Below are 18,268 nucleotides of genomic sequence, written 5' to 3'. Positions count from 1 at the left end.
GTGAGGAGTGTTTTCTTCCTCTCTATCCCTTTACAAGCTTTGTTCTGCTGTTTGAAATGTCTGTCACAAGCATGCTGATCTGTTGTGCAATTGCTGTGGGATTAACAGGAGTGTATTTTATGGTGACTAGCAGGATTTGGTTTCCTTCAATGCAAAAGAAGACTGTAGTTGATGTAGCCAAGAGACTCATTATTTAGGAGAAATGTTTAGCTGGACCATGTATTTGACTTTTATAAGCAAGACTGTCTGGGCTCCAGGGCTGCAAAGTTATCTCCCTTTTAATTGTGGTGTAGGAATATGCACTGTGTATTTGACAGGAAAAAAGAATGCTTGGGATGTGCTTGTGACAGATGGACACCCCGCTTCTTAATCCAGCTGGACTTCTGAACCTGAAGGTTCGCTTTCCTGTTTCTTTGCCAAAAAGATTGCTGAAAAATTGCTCTGGTCCTTGAATTACCCATAAGTATGCCTTTCTGCTTACTTGCCTGCATAATCTATCCAGTAATTCAGCTTTATCTTTTGTATTATTAACACAAGATAAAAATATTTATATTTAATTAGAATATTAATTTAAATATAATGATAAATTACATTATGAATAATAATACAGGTTTTTTTTGAGATAACACCTGTGATGTTGGGTTTCCCTGAGTTTGGGAGTAGTTCTGACTGCAGTGTACAGATCTGCAATGCAATGTACAGATCTGCAATGTACATCTGCAATGTACAGATACCTGGCTAGCTGCTGTTTCCAGTAGGTGTTACTGAGCAGAGCTGCTGGGGGAAGAGAGCATCCCTCTGTCCTTCCTTAGTACCAACACAAGAGGCAATAATGTCTGATCCCATTTTCTGTGTCACCCTGGGGCAGACAGTAGAGGACGTACAGCCGCTTTTGTTTTGCTTTATGCTCTAGCAGTCTCTTGTCTGCCAAGAAAATGCTATGGGTCACCTGCTGGACCACAAAACAATAGTATACAGCTCTGATTCAGAACTTGGAGCAAATGTCCATCTTTTTGTTGACACTATGGGGGAGCGGGTTGGATCAAAGATTATGTGACCTGTTGTACACAAGTCATTGCTTGTTTGTTACTGTTTGAGATTTGCTGCACACTTCATAGTAGTTTAAGGAGTAAACAATGCCACAAGGTGTTTCCAGTCAAAACATAGGATATACCTGGCTAGAAATGCAAATTCTTGTTTTGTAGGAAATGCCACACAATAAAAATTTTGAAGCTTCAAAAAGAAGCAGAGTTAAAACTTACAATTCAGAATTTTTAAACTAGTTTTAATACTGGGATATTGCTTTGGAGTTGAACAAGTTATGGGACCTTGACTGTGGGTACCCATATAAAGGAGTGCTAGTGTGATGTTCTTACTGTGATGCTCTCCTTCATCAGTTCACCTCATGTAATCTATTTAGATAGCAAAATCTCTGCAGCACACAAACCTTGGATTCTGACTAAGTAATGGCATCTGTCAATAGCTTAGGGAAGTGAAGTGCCCAAAAAGGAAGATGGGTCACTTTGTGGACTGTTAAATCCATACTGGCAATCAAATAAACATAAAACATAAAGATAAAATACATAAAGCATGATGAAAAGTTATTGCTTGCTATGCAAACTGTACAGATCCAGGTTTCCCCGATGTAAATTGTGTATGATAGTCACTCTCAGAACAAATATAGCAGAAATAAAAGAGTTTCTGAAGAAACTTCTGAGAGCTGTGTTTTTCTGTAGGTAGTGTGAACCTGCAATGCATTCCAGTTTTGCAAGGGCAGACGCTGTTGCTTCAATAATCTTCAACCATTAGAGGGTGGGAGAAGGTGTTTGTTCACCTCACATCTGATAACTCTAAGATCTGAAATGCTCCTCTAAAATGCCTACTCTTAGTTGCTTTGGATATACTGGAATGCTAAAGAGCAGGAGATGAATAGTTAAAGAGGTGCATTGAATTAAGGTTTCAGTAGTAGTAACAAAGTATTTGAGACACCTTTTATATAGGGAGTGAAGGAGCAAAGTCATATCTTCAATTTCAGCTGTAAAGAAAAAGAGAAACTCACTAAGATTATGGACTTGAGAAGCCAGTAGTTTTACAGCTTATATTGTAGGCTCTGAGGTTGAAAATGTAGAAATTGTAGAGTTTCCTGATGACTATAATCAAGGACATAGTACAGAATAAGAGAAAGGAGCCAAAGAAATCAAAGAGTGGATTGAAACTGCAATGAAATGCACTGATTGCAGTCTTTGCAGCAGGAGAATAACTAAATATTGTACTATGACAACCAGAAGGGAGATTTCCACAGAAATTATGTGGCTCTGATAAACTAGAGTTAAATTAAGAATGAGGTAAAAGCATTTCAGAAAGATGCTGCTGTTGACTTTGCAAATACTATCCTTAGTGGAGTGATGAAGAGATTGTAAAGAGCCACAACTTAATGCTTGTCATGCTCTTTAGAGGGTGCTGAAGAGAAGGATGTGGGAGGAGAATTACATTGTGTTGCCAGAGTTTTAGCCAGAGTATCAAGGGAAGGGAAAGAGCATACTCAAAGAATCTGTATGTAGGGAAGAAAATGGAGTCTGATGGAAGAGGAAATGGGAATTGCCTGGGGATGTATTGTTGTGGTGTTTGATATAGAGAGATAAGTTTAGAAGAGAGAACTGAAGTGAGAGGGCAAGGGTAGTGTATTAAGTTAGAGGTGGCCGCAAGAACCCACGTCAGTGCTGGAGACCTTCAGAAACAAGAGATGCAGAGGGAAATGGAATTTTAACACTACAAGGTTTGAATAGTGGAGTGAGGGGACAAAAGAAGCAATGAGATGGTTAGAAAATGAAGGGCAGCAAGTTTATATTTGATGCAGGAGATGCAGAAGTAGGTGAAAGGAAGAAATGCCCACTCTAGGTTTGATGATGCTGTCTCTGCATTTTTACTCTTTCCCATTTGAATGTGTTTTATGTTGCTCCACACTAGCTACTCAGCGCAATTGTGTGTTGATGCTGCTGTCAAAGTAAGGTAACATTTGATGAGGAGTCTTTTTTTGGGTGTGGATAGGAGCCACATTCTCACTGCTTTTAACGTGTCTGCTGTGAAGCAATTTTTGACAGGAGGAGTTTCAGTTGACCATGTTAGTGGTTCTTATAGAGAAACCTTTCATGAAACTGAATATTAGTGCTTCTCAGCATTGCATTCATGCATGAGCCTCTGGGTTCCCTGTTGGGAAATGTCACTTGCTGTCCTCAAATTCTGTAACAAAGAAGCTTGTTTACTAAATTAGTTTAATATAATACAAAAATTGTTCAGGTCTCACCTAATGTTTCTGGCCAAGGTAGAGTAGTTTCAGCATGTTGGAACTGCCAAGTTTCTATTGTCTTTATCTGAGCTTGAGAGGATTAATTTTAAAGTTTTTAAAAAGGTCTGTCACAAATCAAACATGTTCCTCAAAGAGTTATGGTCAACAGCTCAGTCTCCAAGTGGAGACCAGTGACAAGTGGCATTCCTCAGGGGCTGGTATTGGGACTGTCGCTGTTTAACATCTTGGTTGATGACAAGGACAGAGGGATTAAGTGCACCCTCAGCAAGCTTGCTGATGACACCAAACTGTGTGGTGTGGTTGATATGCTGGAGGGAAGGGATGCCATTCAGAGGGACCTGGACAGGCTTTAGAGGTGGACCCCTGCAAACCTCATGAAGTTCAGCAGGGCCAGGTGCCAGGTCCTGCACATGGGTCAGAGCAATCCCAAGCACCAATACAGGCTGGGCAGAGAATGGATTGAGAGCAGCCCTGAGGAGAAGGACTTTGGGGTGTTGCTTGATGGAAAGCTCAACATGAGCCAGAAATGTGTAGTTGCAGCCCAGAAAGCCACCTGTATCGTGAGCTGCATCAAAAGAAGCGTGTCCCACAGGTCAAGGGAGGTGATTCTGCCCCTCTGCTTCGCTCTCGTGAGACCCCACCTGGAGTACTGTGTCCAGCTCTGGGGTCCCCAACATATGAAGGACATGGACCTGTTGGAACAAGAACAGAGGAGGGCCACAAAGATGATCAGAGGGCACAGCAGCTCTCCTGTGAGGATATGCTGTGAGAGTTGAAGTTGTTCAGCCTGAAGAAGAGAAGGCTCTGGAGAGACCTTACAGCAGCCTTCCAGTACATAAAGAGGGGCTACAAGAAAGATGGGGAGGGACTTTTTACAAGGGAATGTAGGGATAGGACAAGGGGTAATGGCTTTAAACTGAAAGAGCGTAGTTTTTGATTAGGTACAAAGAAGCAGTTATTCACCATGAGGGTGGCAAGGCACTGGAAAAAGTTGTCCAGAGAAGTTGTGGATGCCCTATCCCTGGAAGTGTTCAAGGACAGGTTGGATGAGGCTTTTAGCAAGCTGGTCTATGTGTCAAGCTCACCGATGACACAAAATTGGGAGGAGCTGTTGACACTCTCCAGGGCAGAGAGGCCCTGCAGAGGCATCTGGACAAATTGGAGAACTGGGCAATCACCAACCACATGAAGTTTAACAAGGGCAGGTGCCGGATTTTGCACCTGGGACACAGCAACCCTGGCTGTACATACAGACTGGGGGATGAGATGCTGGAAAGCAGCTCCATGGAGAGGAATCTGGGGGTTCTGGTCGACAGCAAGTTGAACATGAGCCAACAGTGTCCCTGGCAGCCAAGAGGGCAACCGTGTCCTGGGTGCATCCAGCACAGCACTGCCAGCCAGGCAGGGAGGTGATTGTCCTGCTCTGCTCTGCACTGGTGCAGCCTCACCTGGAGCACTGTGTGCAGGTCTGGGCAACACAGGATAAAAATGATTTAAAGCTACTGGAGGGTGTCCAGAGGAGGACTACGAACTTGGTGAGGGGTTTGGAGGGGAAGCCGTATGAGGAGTGGCTAAAGTCACTTGGTTTGTTCAGCCTAGAGAAGAGGAGACTGAGGGGAGACCTCATGGCGGCTACAGCTTCCTCACAAGGGGAAGAAGAGGGGCAGTTGCTGATCTCTTCTCTCTGGTGACCAATGACAGAACCCGAGGGAATGGCAGGAACATGTGCCAGGGATGTTTAGGCTGGACATTAGGAAAAGGTTCTTCCCCCAGAGGGTGGTGGAGCACTGGAACAGGCTCCCCAGGGAGGTGTCACAGCCCCAAGCCTGACAATGTTCAAGAAGAGACTGGATAATGCCCTCAGACATATGGTGTGAACTGTGGGGTTGTCATATGCAGGAACAGGAGCTGAACTCGATGATCCTTGTGGGTCCCTTCCAACTCAGGACATTCTATGATTCTATGGAAGGTGTCCCTGCCCATAGCAGGGGGGTGGAAATAGATGATCTTTAAGGTCCCTTACAAGCATTCTATGATTCTGTGATTCTGAAGGTAATGACACAACTGCAAAACCTGAATCTTCATTTAAACTAATTTTCTTCTAAGTGTGACATTATTTAGTGCAAGACAGAAAAACAAAATGGAGGATATTAAGATTAGTGTATAAAGTATATTGTGGAAAGTCTTCCTTGTCCTTATGAAAAACCCTTACAGACCAAGTCAGAAATATGTTCAGACAAAAAAAACAGGTAGTTCATTCTTAGTGGTTTTTTAGCCAAGTCTTACCTGGATAAAGATCATAAAAGCCAAGTTGTGTATAGCACAGAATGGATGCTGAGAAACACAAAAATCATCGAAGCAGGCCAATATTACATCTTCAACAATTAAATTAATAGAGCAACCTCTGCATTGGTGACAGAGCAAACAAAATGAAGACTGGCCAGTCCTGAGCTGGTGCTGATCAACAGGCAGTTGAGGAGGAAGGTGTGTGGGGAGCCAAGCATAGCTTCCCTGTGCATGGGGACACCGGCTTGCTTTCCATCTGCTCCTGTGAGACAGCATGACAGCAAACTATTTCTGCTGAGTTTGAATACAAAAATTAATGTTTCTGACTTTGATGATCTCTTGTGTTATCTAATTTGGGAGGACACATATGCTATTTCAGAGGCATTAATCTGCAATGTGGCCTCACAAGCCAGCTGCTAAAGACAATGTTGCTGTGTAACTTCAGCCGGCTTCAACCCCTACGGTAACATCTCCATTTACAGAGGGCACTCTTGTAATAAGAATCTCATGATAAAATGCTCTCCTTCACTGAAAAGCTGTCACAGCTTGATGATGCAGTTGTCACCATGGAGATTTCACTCCAACAGAACAGAACTAATTCAGAGCCGTTCATCTTCAGGAATGTGTAGCAGATACCTTGCAGTGCCTTCAGTTAAGCCACCATCTGAGGAGGGATCTTGGAGCAGAAGCTGAGAGAGAAAGTACATATATGCTGATGATAAATTATATTTTTTGTAGATTCCTGGATCTCAAGAAGTGGTATGTGTGTAGCAACAGATAAATGTGAAAGGGCATGAATAAAAGCCTCAGAGCCTGAGCCAACAGGAAGGGAAATAGACTTGCCTTAAACTTGAAGGAAATACTCAAATACTCTGTGAATTCCTGTTAGTTCCTTTCCCTCAAAAAGGATATTTCTTGCTATTATCCCATAGTGCACACAGAATGAGGCTGGCTGAGGTTGCTGGAAAAAAAAAAAAAGGCTTGATATCAAATAATTTTAGAAACAATGACTATTTTTCTTTCCCCCTTCTGAAAGCCTTATTGATATGTTTGGATTTCTTGTTTCACAGCAATGACCTGAGGAGTAATTACACCAGTATGGTATGATTAATGTCTGAGTTTCCTGAAGCCAAGAAATCCCTCTGAATAAGTAATGGTTGTTATACAGGTCTTTCTGCTAAGAGAAGCTCTACACAGTAAAGAATATATTACAAAACTGAACAAAGCATTGGGAAAGCAAGACTGAGAAGCAGCCCTACACTGGCTGGGAGATAAATGTAGGAATGTAGCAGGTCTGTTCTGTTCCTGTAATTCTGCTAGGATTATGAAGTTAACCAAGGCAGCGTTAATAACTATACAAACAAACTGTGTGGATTTATAAGCTCTCAGGAAAATCTGTAGCTGTCACTACTGACTGCCAGTGGTAGATGTTATTGAAATCAGTTTAGGATCTAGTCTGAGATGTTCCTCCATGAAGACAAAGAGTGGGGAAGTAGATAAAATGAAGTACTGCACAGGTGGTAGTTAGTGGAAAATATAGTTTGGTTAAGGAGCAAAACAGAGGGAAGACATAAATAAAGATCAATTTATATCTTAAAACAATGAGGGACTTTGTTTTATTGGAAAAATCAGTCAGGGGGGAAAAAATGAGAAAAAAGGCAGAACGGAGGTATAGTGAACTCCTTCAACATATGAAGTATTAAAGAGACCTGCCTAGGAATTAAACATTGAGGTTGAGTGAATCAAAAGTAGCAGGAAAATGAAAAACAGCTCCATAATAAAACTCATAAAACCTGACACAAAATTAATGAGTCAGAGTCCTAAAATCATGAGTCATTTGAATACTGAGGTTTTTCCAAGCATAAAGTTTTTTTTGTAATGTCTTTTTCACCATCAGGAAAATGATAATCAAACTCGACATGAGATTTTTCATATTCAAATAGGCTACTTCAAAATAGCTTTAAAACTTCCCAGCTGGCTGGTAGAGGATGAGGTCTGGAGAGCATTTGCCATCCACTCTCTGCCTGTCCCCTCCTTTGCGATACTCTTTCCACACCAGCTTGGTTATGTCCCTCTGCATGCACTGCTGCCTTGTGGCTTCCTTCCTTTACACCTTAAGTATTCCTTTTGCCATCCTCCTTTTCCCTTTTTCTTTTCAGAAAACCCCTTTACCCACTTTTCATTTCAGGTCTCCTTAGAGTCTTCTGCATCTTTTTGTTTCACCACCTCATTTCTTTGTCTTCTGTTTTCTTTCCAGCTCTCCAACAGTCATGGTGCCTGAGGGTATCCCATCTTGAGGTTTTCTCATTGCTGATCCAAAATAGCTTTCAGCTTTGAGTCTAATTAAGTTGTTGTTTTTTAAATAAGACAAGCAGTACACGTCCCTCTTGCTTTTCTGCCCAAGAACCCAGCATTAAGATAACTGTAACAAAATCAGAGAGTTAGAAATGCTGCTGGTGGTGGTGTACTGTGCTGGTTGGCACTGTGAGCTATTCCTGAATGAAGAGGAAAATTTGAGTTTCTGATTCTTATTTATTTAAAAATGTCATTGTCGTTGTTAACTTGACGTGGTCAACTTTAAAACAATAGGATAGTATTTGATTTGCTGTGATTGGCATATGCAAATAATTTGTTTTGTTTTGTTTTGTGTTTTTGTTTTAAAACATTAATTCAAAAAGGTCCCTGACCTCACTATAGCCAGAATACAGCAGTTACAAAGATGATTTAATTTGTAGCTTTCATTTCTTGCTTCTAGGGAAAGCACTGATTCAATCCGTCTTTCCATTCCTCCCTTCTTCCTTCACTCCCTCTTCTCCCTCTCCCCCTCTTCCCCTGTGCCTTTCCCTCTCTTTTCCCTCCGTTCCTCTTTCCTTCTTTCCTTCCCTCTGCACCTCCTCCACACCACTGCTGACTGCTCTTTCTTGCTTGCGGTGAGAGAATAAAACCAGGCAATGGCTCTACAAGTTGCTATACTTATTCTCGGGTCATCTGTGCTCCAGAATGTAAAGCATGATTTCTCACATCTTTTGTAGATGACCAGCTTCAAAGAGAAGACTATTAAGACCTTAAGTGTTTCATGCCAGTTCAGGAAAATAAAAGGCTCCACAGTAGTTTGGCGATTTCTCGTTGGTTCAAGGTACCTGCCTGTATTAAAAAAAAAAAAAAAAAAAAGAAAGAAAAGTGAAGGTAGTTTTTAACGAGCCCATACATCTGTGCTACGGTGCAAAACCAGTCCTGAAGCTGGGTTGGAAGTCCAGCTTGCTGCCCTGTTCTCCTCCTGGGGCAGCCGAGCCGCTCTCCTGCACACCCACCGGTAGCTGTGCCTGGCCTGGCTGGGTCCCTGGGTCCCCCCTGGGCTTTCAGCAAAAACACCAGCCCAATGTCCGACATATAAGATGATTTGGGGTTCTTCCTAGGCAGGCATCCATGTCTCCCAGTGGAAGGGCATGTAGGATTCTGAAATTGCTTGCTAGGACAAGGATTTGGGGGGTGGATCCAGGCTGTGCAACTTGCTCAGGTGAGTTTAGGCATGACAAATTCTTCTGCCTCTCCTCTGGTTTGGGTCAGGTATATACACAACAGCTAGTCTTTTTTGTGTGACTTGTATATTGCTTGAAGCCTTTACTAATGATTGATTTGCTGCTGCTTGTTGTCTGTCTCGCCCCTTATGCAAAGGATTGTAATGCCTGAGACTCTCTGGCCTCTGATAATGTTACTGTTATTTATTCATTCCCCTGCAGAGTGTAAGAGACACCATTAACTTTAAATATTACACATTTGCCAGAAAGTGTTTGTTTGCAAGTTTCACAGTATGTTTAATACCAAGTGTGTGCTAGAAAATATTTATTTATTTAGTTTCTTTTTACTTAAGGTAATATTTGACTGCTCTTTCGTAGACTTTGTTTCCTCTACTGTGAGAAATGTCCTGGTGGAATATAAAAGATAAAAACTTCTTTTGTGAAAGATGAATTCTGTGACTTGAAAGCAACAAAAATGTTCAGGGAATCTTTTGTAATTACTGTTTTAAAATTTGACTAATTTTAAAGCTGGTCACGTGCAACAGAGCGCAATGACCTCTTAAGCACTGGCACAGTCCAGTGTGAGTGATATAAATCCTTGATCTTCTAAAGCATAACTTTTGAGGAGCTGTGTTCTCCAGAAGTGAAAATGGGTAATAAGAAGCAGGTCCTGTTGCTTAGCTGATGACTACGCATGAACAAAAAAAGTGCTCAACAATTTCTCGCCGAAAAAGCCTGGAAGAGGGTGCTGTGTATTTGTGAGAAGCCTTTTGGGAAGACCTATTAGTGGAACGTCTGAGAAGCATGAGCTGGGGACCAGAGCGGGCCAGGGATGCTGAGACAGAAAGGGTGGAAAATCAGGCAGAGGAGAAAGCAGACAATGAAAGACATGTCGAGGCTTCCAATAAATAAGATAAAAAGATACTGGAAGCCTGAAGAGAAGTTATTCCAGAGACAGATGGGTTTGGAGGGACCTGATGCTCTTGCTATGAGCTTTCTAGGAGCTAGAATTGTAATTCACAAATTAATAAAATCTCAGGCAGCAAGAAAACCTGTAAGAAATGTATACAGTGTTACATACACAGTAGGAAACTGAAAGCATGGAGGAAAGAGGTGAGCGTAAGAAAACTTTAAATTATAAGTGTAAAGTTTAATAAAAACCAAGGATGTTTTTCTGTTTTGCTAATCCTGTTTTCTTCCTGATGTGCATGTAAATTGCACTTACTGAACCTCAGATGCTTTAAGTATTGGCATAACTGAGCCTGGTTAGATGTTGCTACTGCCATTTTAATGTCTTGTTAGGGTGTGAATGAAACTTTCCTAACTGGGCAGAACGGAGCATTTTGAATGTTATTAAATCCATACAATTTTTTTATTCAAATATGGATTTAATTTTTATTCATGATTTTTGTCAAAATAGCTCAACTTTGTGCCTATTGTCACTTATTATTTCTTCAGTTCTAATATTCTGCTTAGCATAAACACAAATGTAAAGGTTATCACTCCCCAGAAGAGTGGCAAACTTGGGAGGCACACAAGAAATCACAGGATTTGTAATGTCATTCTGCAAATTAGTAGTTTTGTGCATGCTGTGGGAGAGGTGGTAATTTCAGAGGAACTTGACTGAAGGGATGTTTGAAGCTTGGTGGGAGTATGAAGTGGGAAGATAGGCAGGGTATGTCTTGTGCACAAAAAAAAAAAGATGGGAAGTTACTGAGTGCATATAAAGGTTACTGAGGCTGATGCACTAATAGAACATAAACTGAGTAGGAACATGGTAAAAAGCTTCATCAAATATTTACTTTTTGATGTTCGTGCTCAGGTACTGTGTGGTGGTAAGATGACAACGTTGATAGGAATAAGGTTGTGGTGGAGCTGAGTTTAAAATTATGTGCATCGCTTAAGGAACGTGTCATTTTGGGACTCCCTTTGTTTCCTTCTGGATTTTTATTTCATTTAGTTCTTCTTTTGAGTTTCTCTCTCTCTTTTTTTTTTTTTTACCCCAGCTGCTGCTGCTCTACCTTTAAAATAGATTTAATGACAAATCTTCCTCAGCAAGCAAGTCACGACATGTACTACTATTTTTTTTTTCTCTAAGATTTTCCTAGCATAGGGGCTCCTAGCTGTGGTAGATACCAAAGCCTTCAGGCGTTTTTCTGGGAAGCATTATATGAATTTCACAACCCCTAGACATCAGTCACTGCAGGTTGGGCGAATGTTTGTTTTTATGTCAAAGTCTGGCAAAGTCAGTCTAATCTCATTAGCTAATTCTTCCACTTGTGTTTTTGTAGGCCTTAAATGCTGACTTCCCCCCCACCCCTGCTTTTTAGGAGGGGGTGGTCTGATTCAGCTGGGCTGTTCTCAACTATTTTGTCAATTTTTAGAAATTTTTTTTGGGCTACTTTCCTGTCTGTATGGTGTTGACTTGAAACTCTGTAAAATTATCTTGTTCAAACATTAGTGCACTATTAATTTGCAAAACATTATATGTAAAAAAAACAAATGTAGCCTTTTAAAATTTTGTTGTAAATATGAAGCAGGAACAGAGCTTATAATATTGTTTACCAATTGACTTTGTTTTTTTTAAAGGTAGTCTGATACCTAATTTGTTTTTAAAATTTGTCAGTATTGGATCAATAAGTCTAAAGTCAGATTTTTGGACAGTTACTGGTTTTTCTTTAAGAGCATTACTAAAAATAGTCAAACTGGAAACAAACTGTTAAGTAGTGCCTTGTGAACTAAAAGCTGTTGTAAGGAAATCTTGTATTTAGACATAACATTACTGCAATGTAATCCTGACTATTCATAATTGGGACTAGAAAGGGATTATTCTTTTACTCAGTACCAGAAGAATAATTCTCAGCTCACCTGATTGCTCAACTTGGTGCCTTTGAAGTGGCTTCTCATTGACTCTGCTGGTGAAGATGACGGGTGTGTGAGGGAGACTGAGTTTCATTCCCTGTACAGGAGATTTTGCTGAAATAACTACATGTAATTCTGCATACAAAGCTGTAGCCTCATTTCATGGCAATCAAAGGATAGAAACGTGGGCTCAAAAGCAAATTAATTATTTGTCAACTGCTGAATGGTACCTTGTGCATAAACAAAAGGCATTTACCTCATACCCTATTGATGCATCATGTAATAAATGTGACAGTTATGGCTTTTTGTCTTATCTTGCTCTTCCTGCAGTGTCCATAAAAGTGTTTCTCACTTGGAACAGGTGGTCAGAGCACAGCTTTGAAATTTATCTGGAGGTGAAGCCCTGTTGATTCCATTAATAGTGAAGAATTTTCATGCAGATGGAGACAAGGAGGGATTTATTATTCTTCCAATTTTGATGATGAAGTATTTCATACAATGCCTTCCTTTCCTTTTTGCTTGTAGGTGATGTGCCTTCAGGATTTCTTTGGCGATGATGACATTTTTATTGCATGTGGACCAGAAAAGTTCCGTTACCAGGATGATTTCTTGCTGGATGAAAGTGGTAAGAAGATGTATTTTTCAAATGTTTAGAACCAGAGTAGAGGGCAAGTTTCCATATAGTGCTAATTAAAGCAGAACTGTATCACTTAAGTTGATTTCAGAAAGAGGATAAATAATTTTATTCTTTAAGTTCTGAATACTGAAAATAAGAGGTAACTGAAAGCAACAATAAAGCTGCCAAGAGAAATGTATCTGCCTATTCAGCATAAAACTTTACTTCAGCCTGGATTTCGTACACTGTAGGAAATAGCAATGTCTTTGGTGGAATTCCTGGTTTGCAAGGTCTTTCTTAGTGCTTTGTCTGTATTTTCTCTCTGAATTTATTCTGCTTCTTTATCACAATCTTTCAAACTCACAGTTCTGATGATTAAGATTTAGGTAATGCTTCACAGGTAGTATGATAAAGGAAGATAGATACAATTCTGTGTGGAAGATGTGATCAACAAATGCAAACAATGTCATCTTAGAAAATTCAGGAAGTTCTCTGTTTTATCAGAGACTAATACAATAATGCAATCAATGGATGTAGTCCTCTAAGGAAAAGACATGTTTGATTTGCAAATACCATTATCGTTACAAAGAATTTTCTTAATTTAAGAATCACAGTAGTAATTAAAAAAACTATAAGCTTTGTGTGTTTTGAAAAAAAAAAAAAAAGGAGCTACATTTATATTGGGTTTGTTTTGTTTAAAGCAAGACCCAGCACAGGTTTTGTTCCCCTGTGCACTCTCTCAGTCCAGGGTGTGTTTGAAATCCATTGCTATCAGCTCCTCTAATCTTTTTTCAAAATATCAAGGATCTCAAAGAATAGCTGACTGAAAAATTTGTTACAGTAGTAACTACTTCATAGTCATCATGGGCGTTCTTGTTTGACTTCACCACTTCATCACTGGTTTTGATGCAAATATACATTCAGAATGAAAGATGATGCACTTGCATTTCCCTGACTAACCTGTGGAACTGGAGGGCTTCTTGATTTACCTGGATCCAGACAAACGCTCCATTAGCTGTGCAGGAGCAGGAGAAACCAGCTTGCATAGACCTTATGTTGTGAGCTGAGGGATGAGTCTGAAATGGAGGTGTCTTTGTGGCTGGGCCAGGCAATGACATTTTTTATCAGAAACAGACAGAAGCAAGCACACATTCTGCCTTCCTCTAGAGGACCTTGTAATATGGAAATAAAACTCAAATAGTGCACCAGATTTGCTCTTTGCAATAAAGAAATTGCTGTAGTAGCCTCTAAGGTAAAATGTACTAACCATAAAAAAGTAACTTTAGCCATCTTCAGGATAGGAATTAGAAAGGTAAGGGGGACACATTTGGGCAGCAGGGAAGGTTCCCAGGTGACTATGTGGCCATCACGGCTGTTCTTGCCTTTAGTGAGAGGAGAGCCAGGTAGTCGACTTCATAGTCTGGATTCACTTGTGTCTCTTACCTGAGAGATGGCACAGGTGGCTGCCCCGTGCCTCCTCACACTGAACCCTGTGTCTGATTTTCCAGAGGTGACTTGGAGGAGGAATGCTGACAACAGATTTGTCTAAGTCCCTTTTTCAAGTACATAGCTCTTTTCTGGGGGTCTCATGTCAAAGTACAGACATCACCTGACTCTGCCTGGTCTGTCATATTGTGATCCCTTTGAGTAAGCACGATCTTTCTCTGAAACTTTGGTGCTGGAAACGATATTATGCTGAGCTGAAAAACCAAACCAAAACACAAAACAACAACAACAAAAGACAGAAACAACAGCAAAACTTAAAATCTAGGCTGAAAATACAACTTTAGCCATTTGTTGTGCTGTTTGCTTTTCTGTAATACTAGGTAATGATTCAGTGAACATTGACTGTCTTGACTACAGGAGCAAAGAGCAGAAAATCAGACTACAGAGTATGTCTCTAATCCCTTTGTGAAGTTTACATCAGCTTTGCTCTCAATTTTTGGGGAAGTTCGGTATCAGAAAACTTGTTTAGCTTGCTTGATATTAATAGCTGATGTATCAAATGATATGGATCTAGTCAGCCTTCTCTGAGGTAAGAGCAAGATTTAGAAAGAAAATTCAAAAACAACTGAGCTTTTAGCTTGTTTTGCTTGGCAAATGAAGTTTGTGTGATCAGACTATGTATCTATGTGTTCCTGATAGTTAATCTAAGAACATTAAAATTATTAGTAAGTGCTATCAAATGGTGCAAGGCTTGGAAAGCCTGTCTGTACTTCCCTGAAAAGCAGTTTGAAGCAACACTGTTCTAGTCTCTATCACTACGTCACTCCAGTGTTTTCCAGTTTCAGACAGTTTCTAATAGCAGTAAGGTGTTGCAGCTTAAGGAGTAAAGAAAAGCAAAATTTGAAGGTGGGAAAGAGAAGTAGAGAGAATATACATTTACAATCAGGGCTCTAGGCTTCTGGAAATTACTTATCAGGGTGGAACCCTTGTTCTGTGGTCTGGGTTCAGAGCTCCTGATGCTAAAGGGAAGTGAGAGACAAATTTCTGGGATTGGAAAACCCATCACCTGTACTGGGATTCATTTTAGCTAACATTAGGTATCAAGAGAGTAGGTACCTGCAATTCAGCCAGTCCCAGTAGGTTTCTTTCCCAGTAAATAAAACTTAGATCTCTTGACAAGGTAGATGGTAGATGTTTGATTGGCTCAGTCGAAGGTGAATATTTAGAACAGTTCATGTGAATTATCCTCCAGAAATTATTGGATGCTTTTGCAAAGGGATCTGTATGCCTGATTTAGCTGTTCTTATCTACATTATATTTCTCTAAAGCTGTTGAAAAAACTTTTAGGATGAGATTAATTGCACTCCATCATAAAGGAAAAGTCTAAAGACTCATCGGTCTGCACTATTTCTAGTTATCTTTCTTTGTCCTGTTCCCATGACTTGGTCCTAGCACAGAGCAACACCTTGTAAAGGCCATGGGATCAGCAATTTAGAAAAACCAGTCTAGAAGTCAGCGAATCAATCTCTCTGTCTAAGTGTGGGATTAAAATTCCCCATTTCATTTCTGCCATACTTGTCTAATATGCCCCTTTAACACCTCTGATGAGAAGGAATCTGGAACCTTCTGTGCTCGTGGTGAACACTCCTTGCTATTTTTCAGCTATCTTAACCCACATTCCTGTGCTATAAATGAAGTCCATTGCTACTTTTCTAATGTACTGTGAAAATGGGAAACAGATGATTCCTTTCTCTTTGAAAAATCTGTGGACTGCCATGAGCCTCCATCAATTTTATCTTCTTTAGGCTGAAGAATGAGTTTCGCCTTTCATTGTTTTAACTTTAGACTCAAGCCTGTCATTAAAAAGAAGGAGTGTTCTTCTTCTTTGTATCATCTCCCTTTTTTTGTTTTATGTCTTTCAGGAAGAGGCATTGCATATCCCCTTGGCAATCAGTTGAGAAAAGTCAGTTAATTAGGGCTCCATCAAAGAGCAAACCAAGCAATCGGCACTATACATTGCAGTTTCATCTCTCTTCCTTGATGTGCAGATGGTTTTCATATTAAGCACACTGTTTATTGCATGAAATTCAGAACCAATAGATGACATCTCTGTCATAATTCCTAGCAATCATCTCCATATCTGACCTAGTTGATGATGCAATAGCGACACACACTTCCATCATGAGAACTGCAAATGGTACTTGAAGATGTGTGGGAATGACCATAAAATTAAAAAGTAAATACTACTTGTTTGTCAAGCACCAGTGGCAATGCTATTTTCAGAAAAAGATTTTTTGTGGGAAAAACAAGCAGGAAAACATTGCACTAATGAAGCTCACATTACATCAGCCAGCTTGTAAGAAGAAGGATTCCTCAGCACAGAATATGGCAGTGGCTGCTTCAGGCATTGTTGGTTTGCAGTTCTGGACACTCTCCCAGAAATCCCAGGTTTTTCTTAACTGATGGTGGTTCAGTTTTCAAAGAAGAGAAGAAGTCAGAGGATGGTTGTCTATAGCCCTCAGCTGCTTGTTGGCAGAGATTAGGGTTTAAGGGCCACACTCACAAAAATACTTGCAATCAGCTATTATTTAGGCACCTAAATAGGATTTGGCAATGTAAGTAACTCATGGGACTGGCCCTAAATGAGAACATCTCCTTGGCTTACACAGATATTTCTTTTTAAGCACTATAAAACAGGAGAGTTTTTGAGGCTGCAACTATCAGACTTATTTTTTTAAAAATTAAATTATTTTTATATTTAGTTAATGTTGGCTGAGTGCTTTGGAAGCTTAAAGATGATGGACTTCATCACATACTGAGATGCATCATGTAAAAAGGCTGCAGTCTCAGTTGACCAAAGCCAGTTTCTGCCTCCAAGCAGAGTGTAACCAACATAGAATGTCTGGATGTGAAAACAACTGCAGATCACTTGTCAAGAGCACATATTACTGTTGTGGAAACAATGATGAGAGTGACTCTCTTCTAGGGGGAAATTAAGACTGGAATCTTTGAAACCTAATTTCACTTTGACTTTACTGGCCTGTGTTAGTCCTCAGCTCAGCATCTCTGTGCCAACAGTGTTACTGCTTCCTCTTGCCAGCAGCAGACAATGTGCCAGGAAAATCTGAGTCCTGTGGTGTCCGCACACATGCGTGTGTGCATGGAGCCATGCACACGCCTCTGATTCAGTAACCACAGTTAGGGTCAGGAGTATCATGTTTGTTCCTGTTAATAACTGTCAGGTTTCTGTAACCTCGATTACTCTGTCCTTCCTAAAAGAGGGAGGAAGGGGAAATCAGTTATAGTCTTCGTCTGCTCTGATTTATAGGACAGAGACTGATGTGTTAAGCAGCTTTTGGCTGGACTTAGGAGTGGAGAGCACGCTGGCTGACTTACCCTGCCCTCATCAAAAACTCGTGCTTTGGCATTTGGAAAGTAATGGTGGGTTCTGGGGACTTTGAGATATAACTTTGCTTTCAACAGAGGCATAAATATAAAGTGCTCCAGTGCAGTGTGATATTTTCAAATGTCAACAACTGCTGGGCCTTGGAGACAGTTATTCTGTGTATGAGGCAGAAACAAACGCAGGCAGGAGGGACCAGTCTTCTGGCTGTGCGTAGCGTTTAGACTAACCATTGAGAAACGGCAGCAGGAAAGAAACTGTTTTTCCTGTGGATTTACATCCAGTGCCCACTTTACTTTCCTACTCCAAGACCTCTGGTTTCACCCCCACCCTCTCATTTTGCCCTACACCCTTGCACAGCACCCTCTGCTCCCTCCCTTTTGGCACACCGCTGCTTGTCCTTGTTCCCTTCCTCACAGTAAGGGCAAGCTAATGACATCCAGCAGTGTGACAGTTTCACAGCTTTACCAAAACCGATGGGAATATCCCGTCCCAGAGGCCACCTGTGTCCAGCTGGGCCAGAAGTGCCTCCTTCCTTCTCTCCTTCCCCATCTCCCTCCCTTGGCCATGCACCAGACCTGGCTCTGGCTGCAGGGTAGAACTTGGCTGTGTGGTACCGTGTGAGGGACTCGCTTCTTTCTGTTGTGTTAAACTCTTGAAAGGAGAATGCTGATCCACAGTTAAATACTGAGAACAGGCTGTTAGCATGAACATCAGGTGGCTGTTAATATAATATCGTGTGACGTTCATTAAATACAATCTGTAGTAATGCTTGAGTTGAATGAGCTGTTCACATGAAAAGTGCTTTCACAGAACGTCAAGGTTTTTTT

At 40.8% G+C, this 18,268-nt stretch overlaps 1 protein-coding gene across 4 annotated transcripts in view; it reads left to right on the top strand.

Annotated features, from left to right (window-relative positions):
• The window catches only part of DCLK1 (doublecortin like kinase 1), a 246,495-nt gene that overhangs the window by 110,703 nt on the left and 117,524 nt on the right, over window positions 1-18,268 (top strand). For all 4 annotated transcript variants that reach the window (XM_065829652.2, XM_065829641.2, XM_071804870.1 and 1 more), the window contains exon 4: window positions 12,499-12,598. In XM_065829652.2, coding sequence (XP_065685724.1) covers window positions 12,499-12,598 — 100 coding nt within the window. The remainder of the gene's footprint in view (window positions 1-12,498; window positions 12,599-18,268) is intronic.

The sequence above is a fragment of the Patagioenas fasciata genome, chromosome 1, assembly GCF_037038585.1.
Source record: "Patagioenas fasciata isolate bPatFas1 chromosome 1, bPatFas1.hap1, whole genome shotgun sequence".
Lineage (NCBI taxonomy): Eukaryota > Metazoa > Chordata > Aves > Columbiformes > Columbidae > Patagioenas > Patagioenas fasciata.
This window is presented reverse-complemented; position numbering and strand designations above follow the sequence as displayed.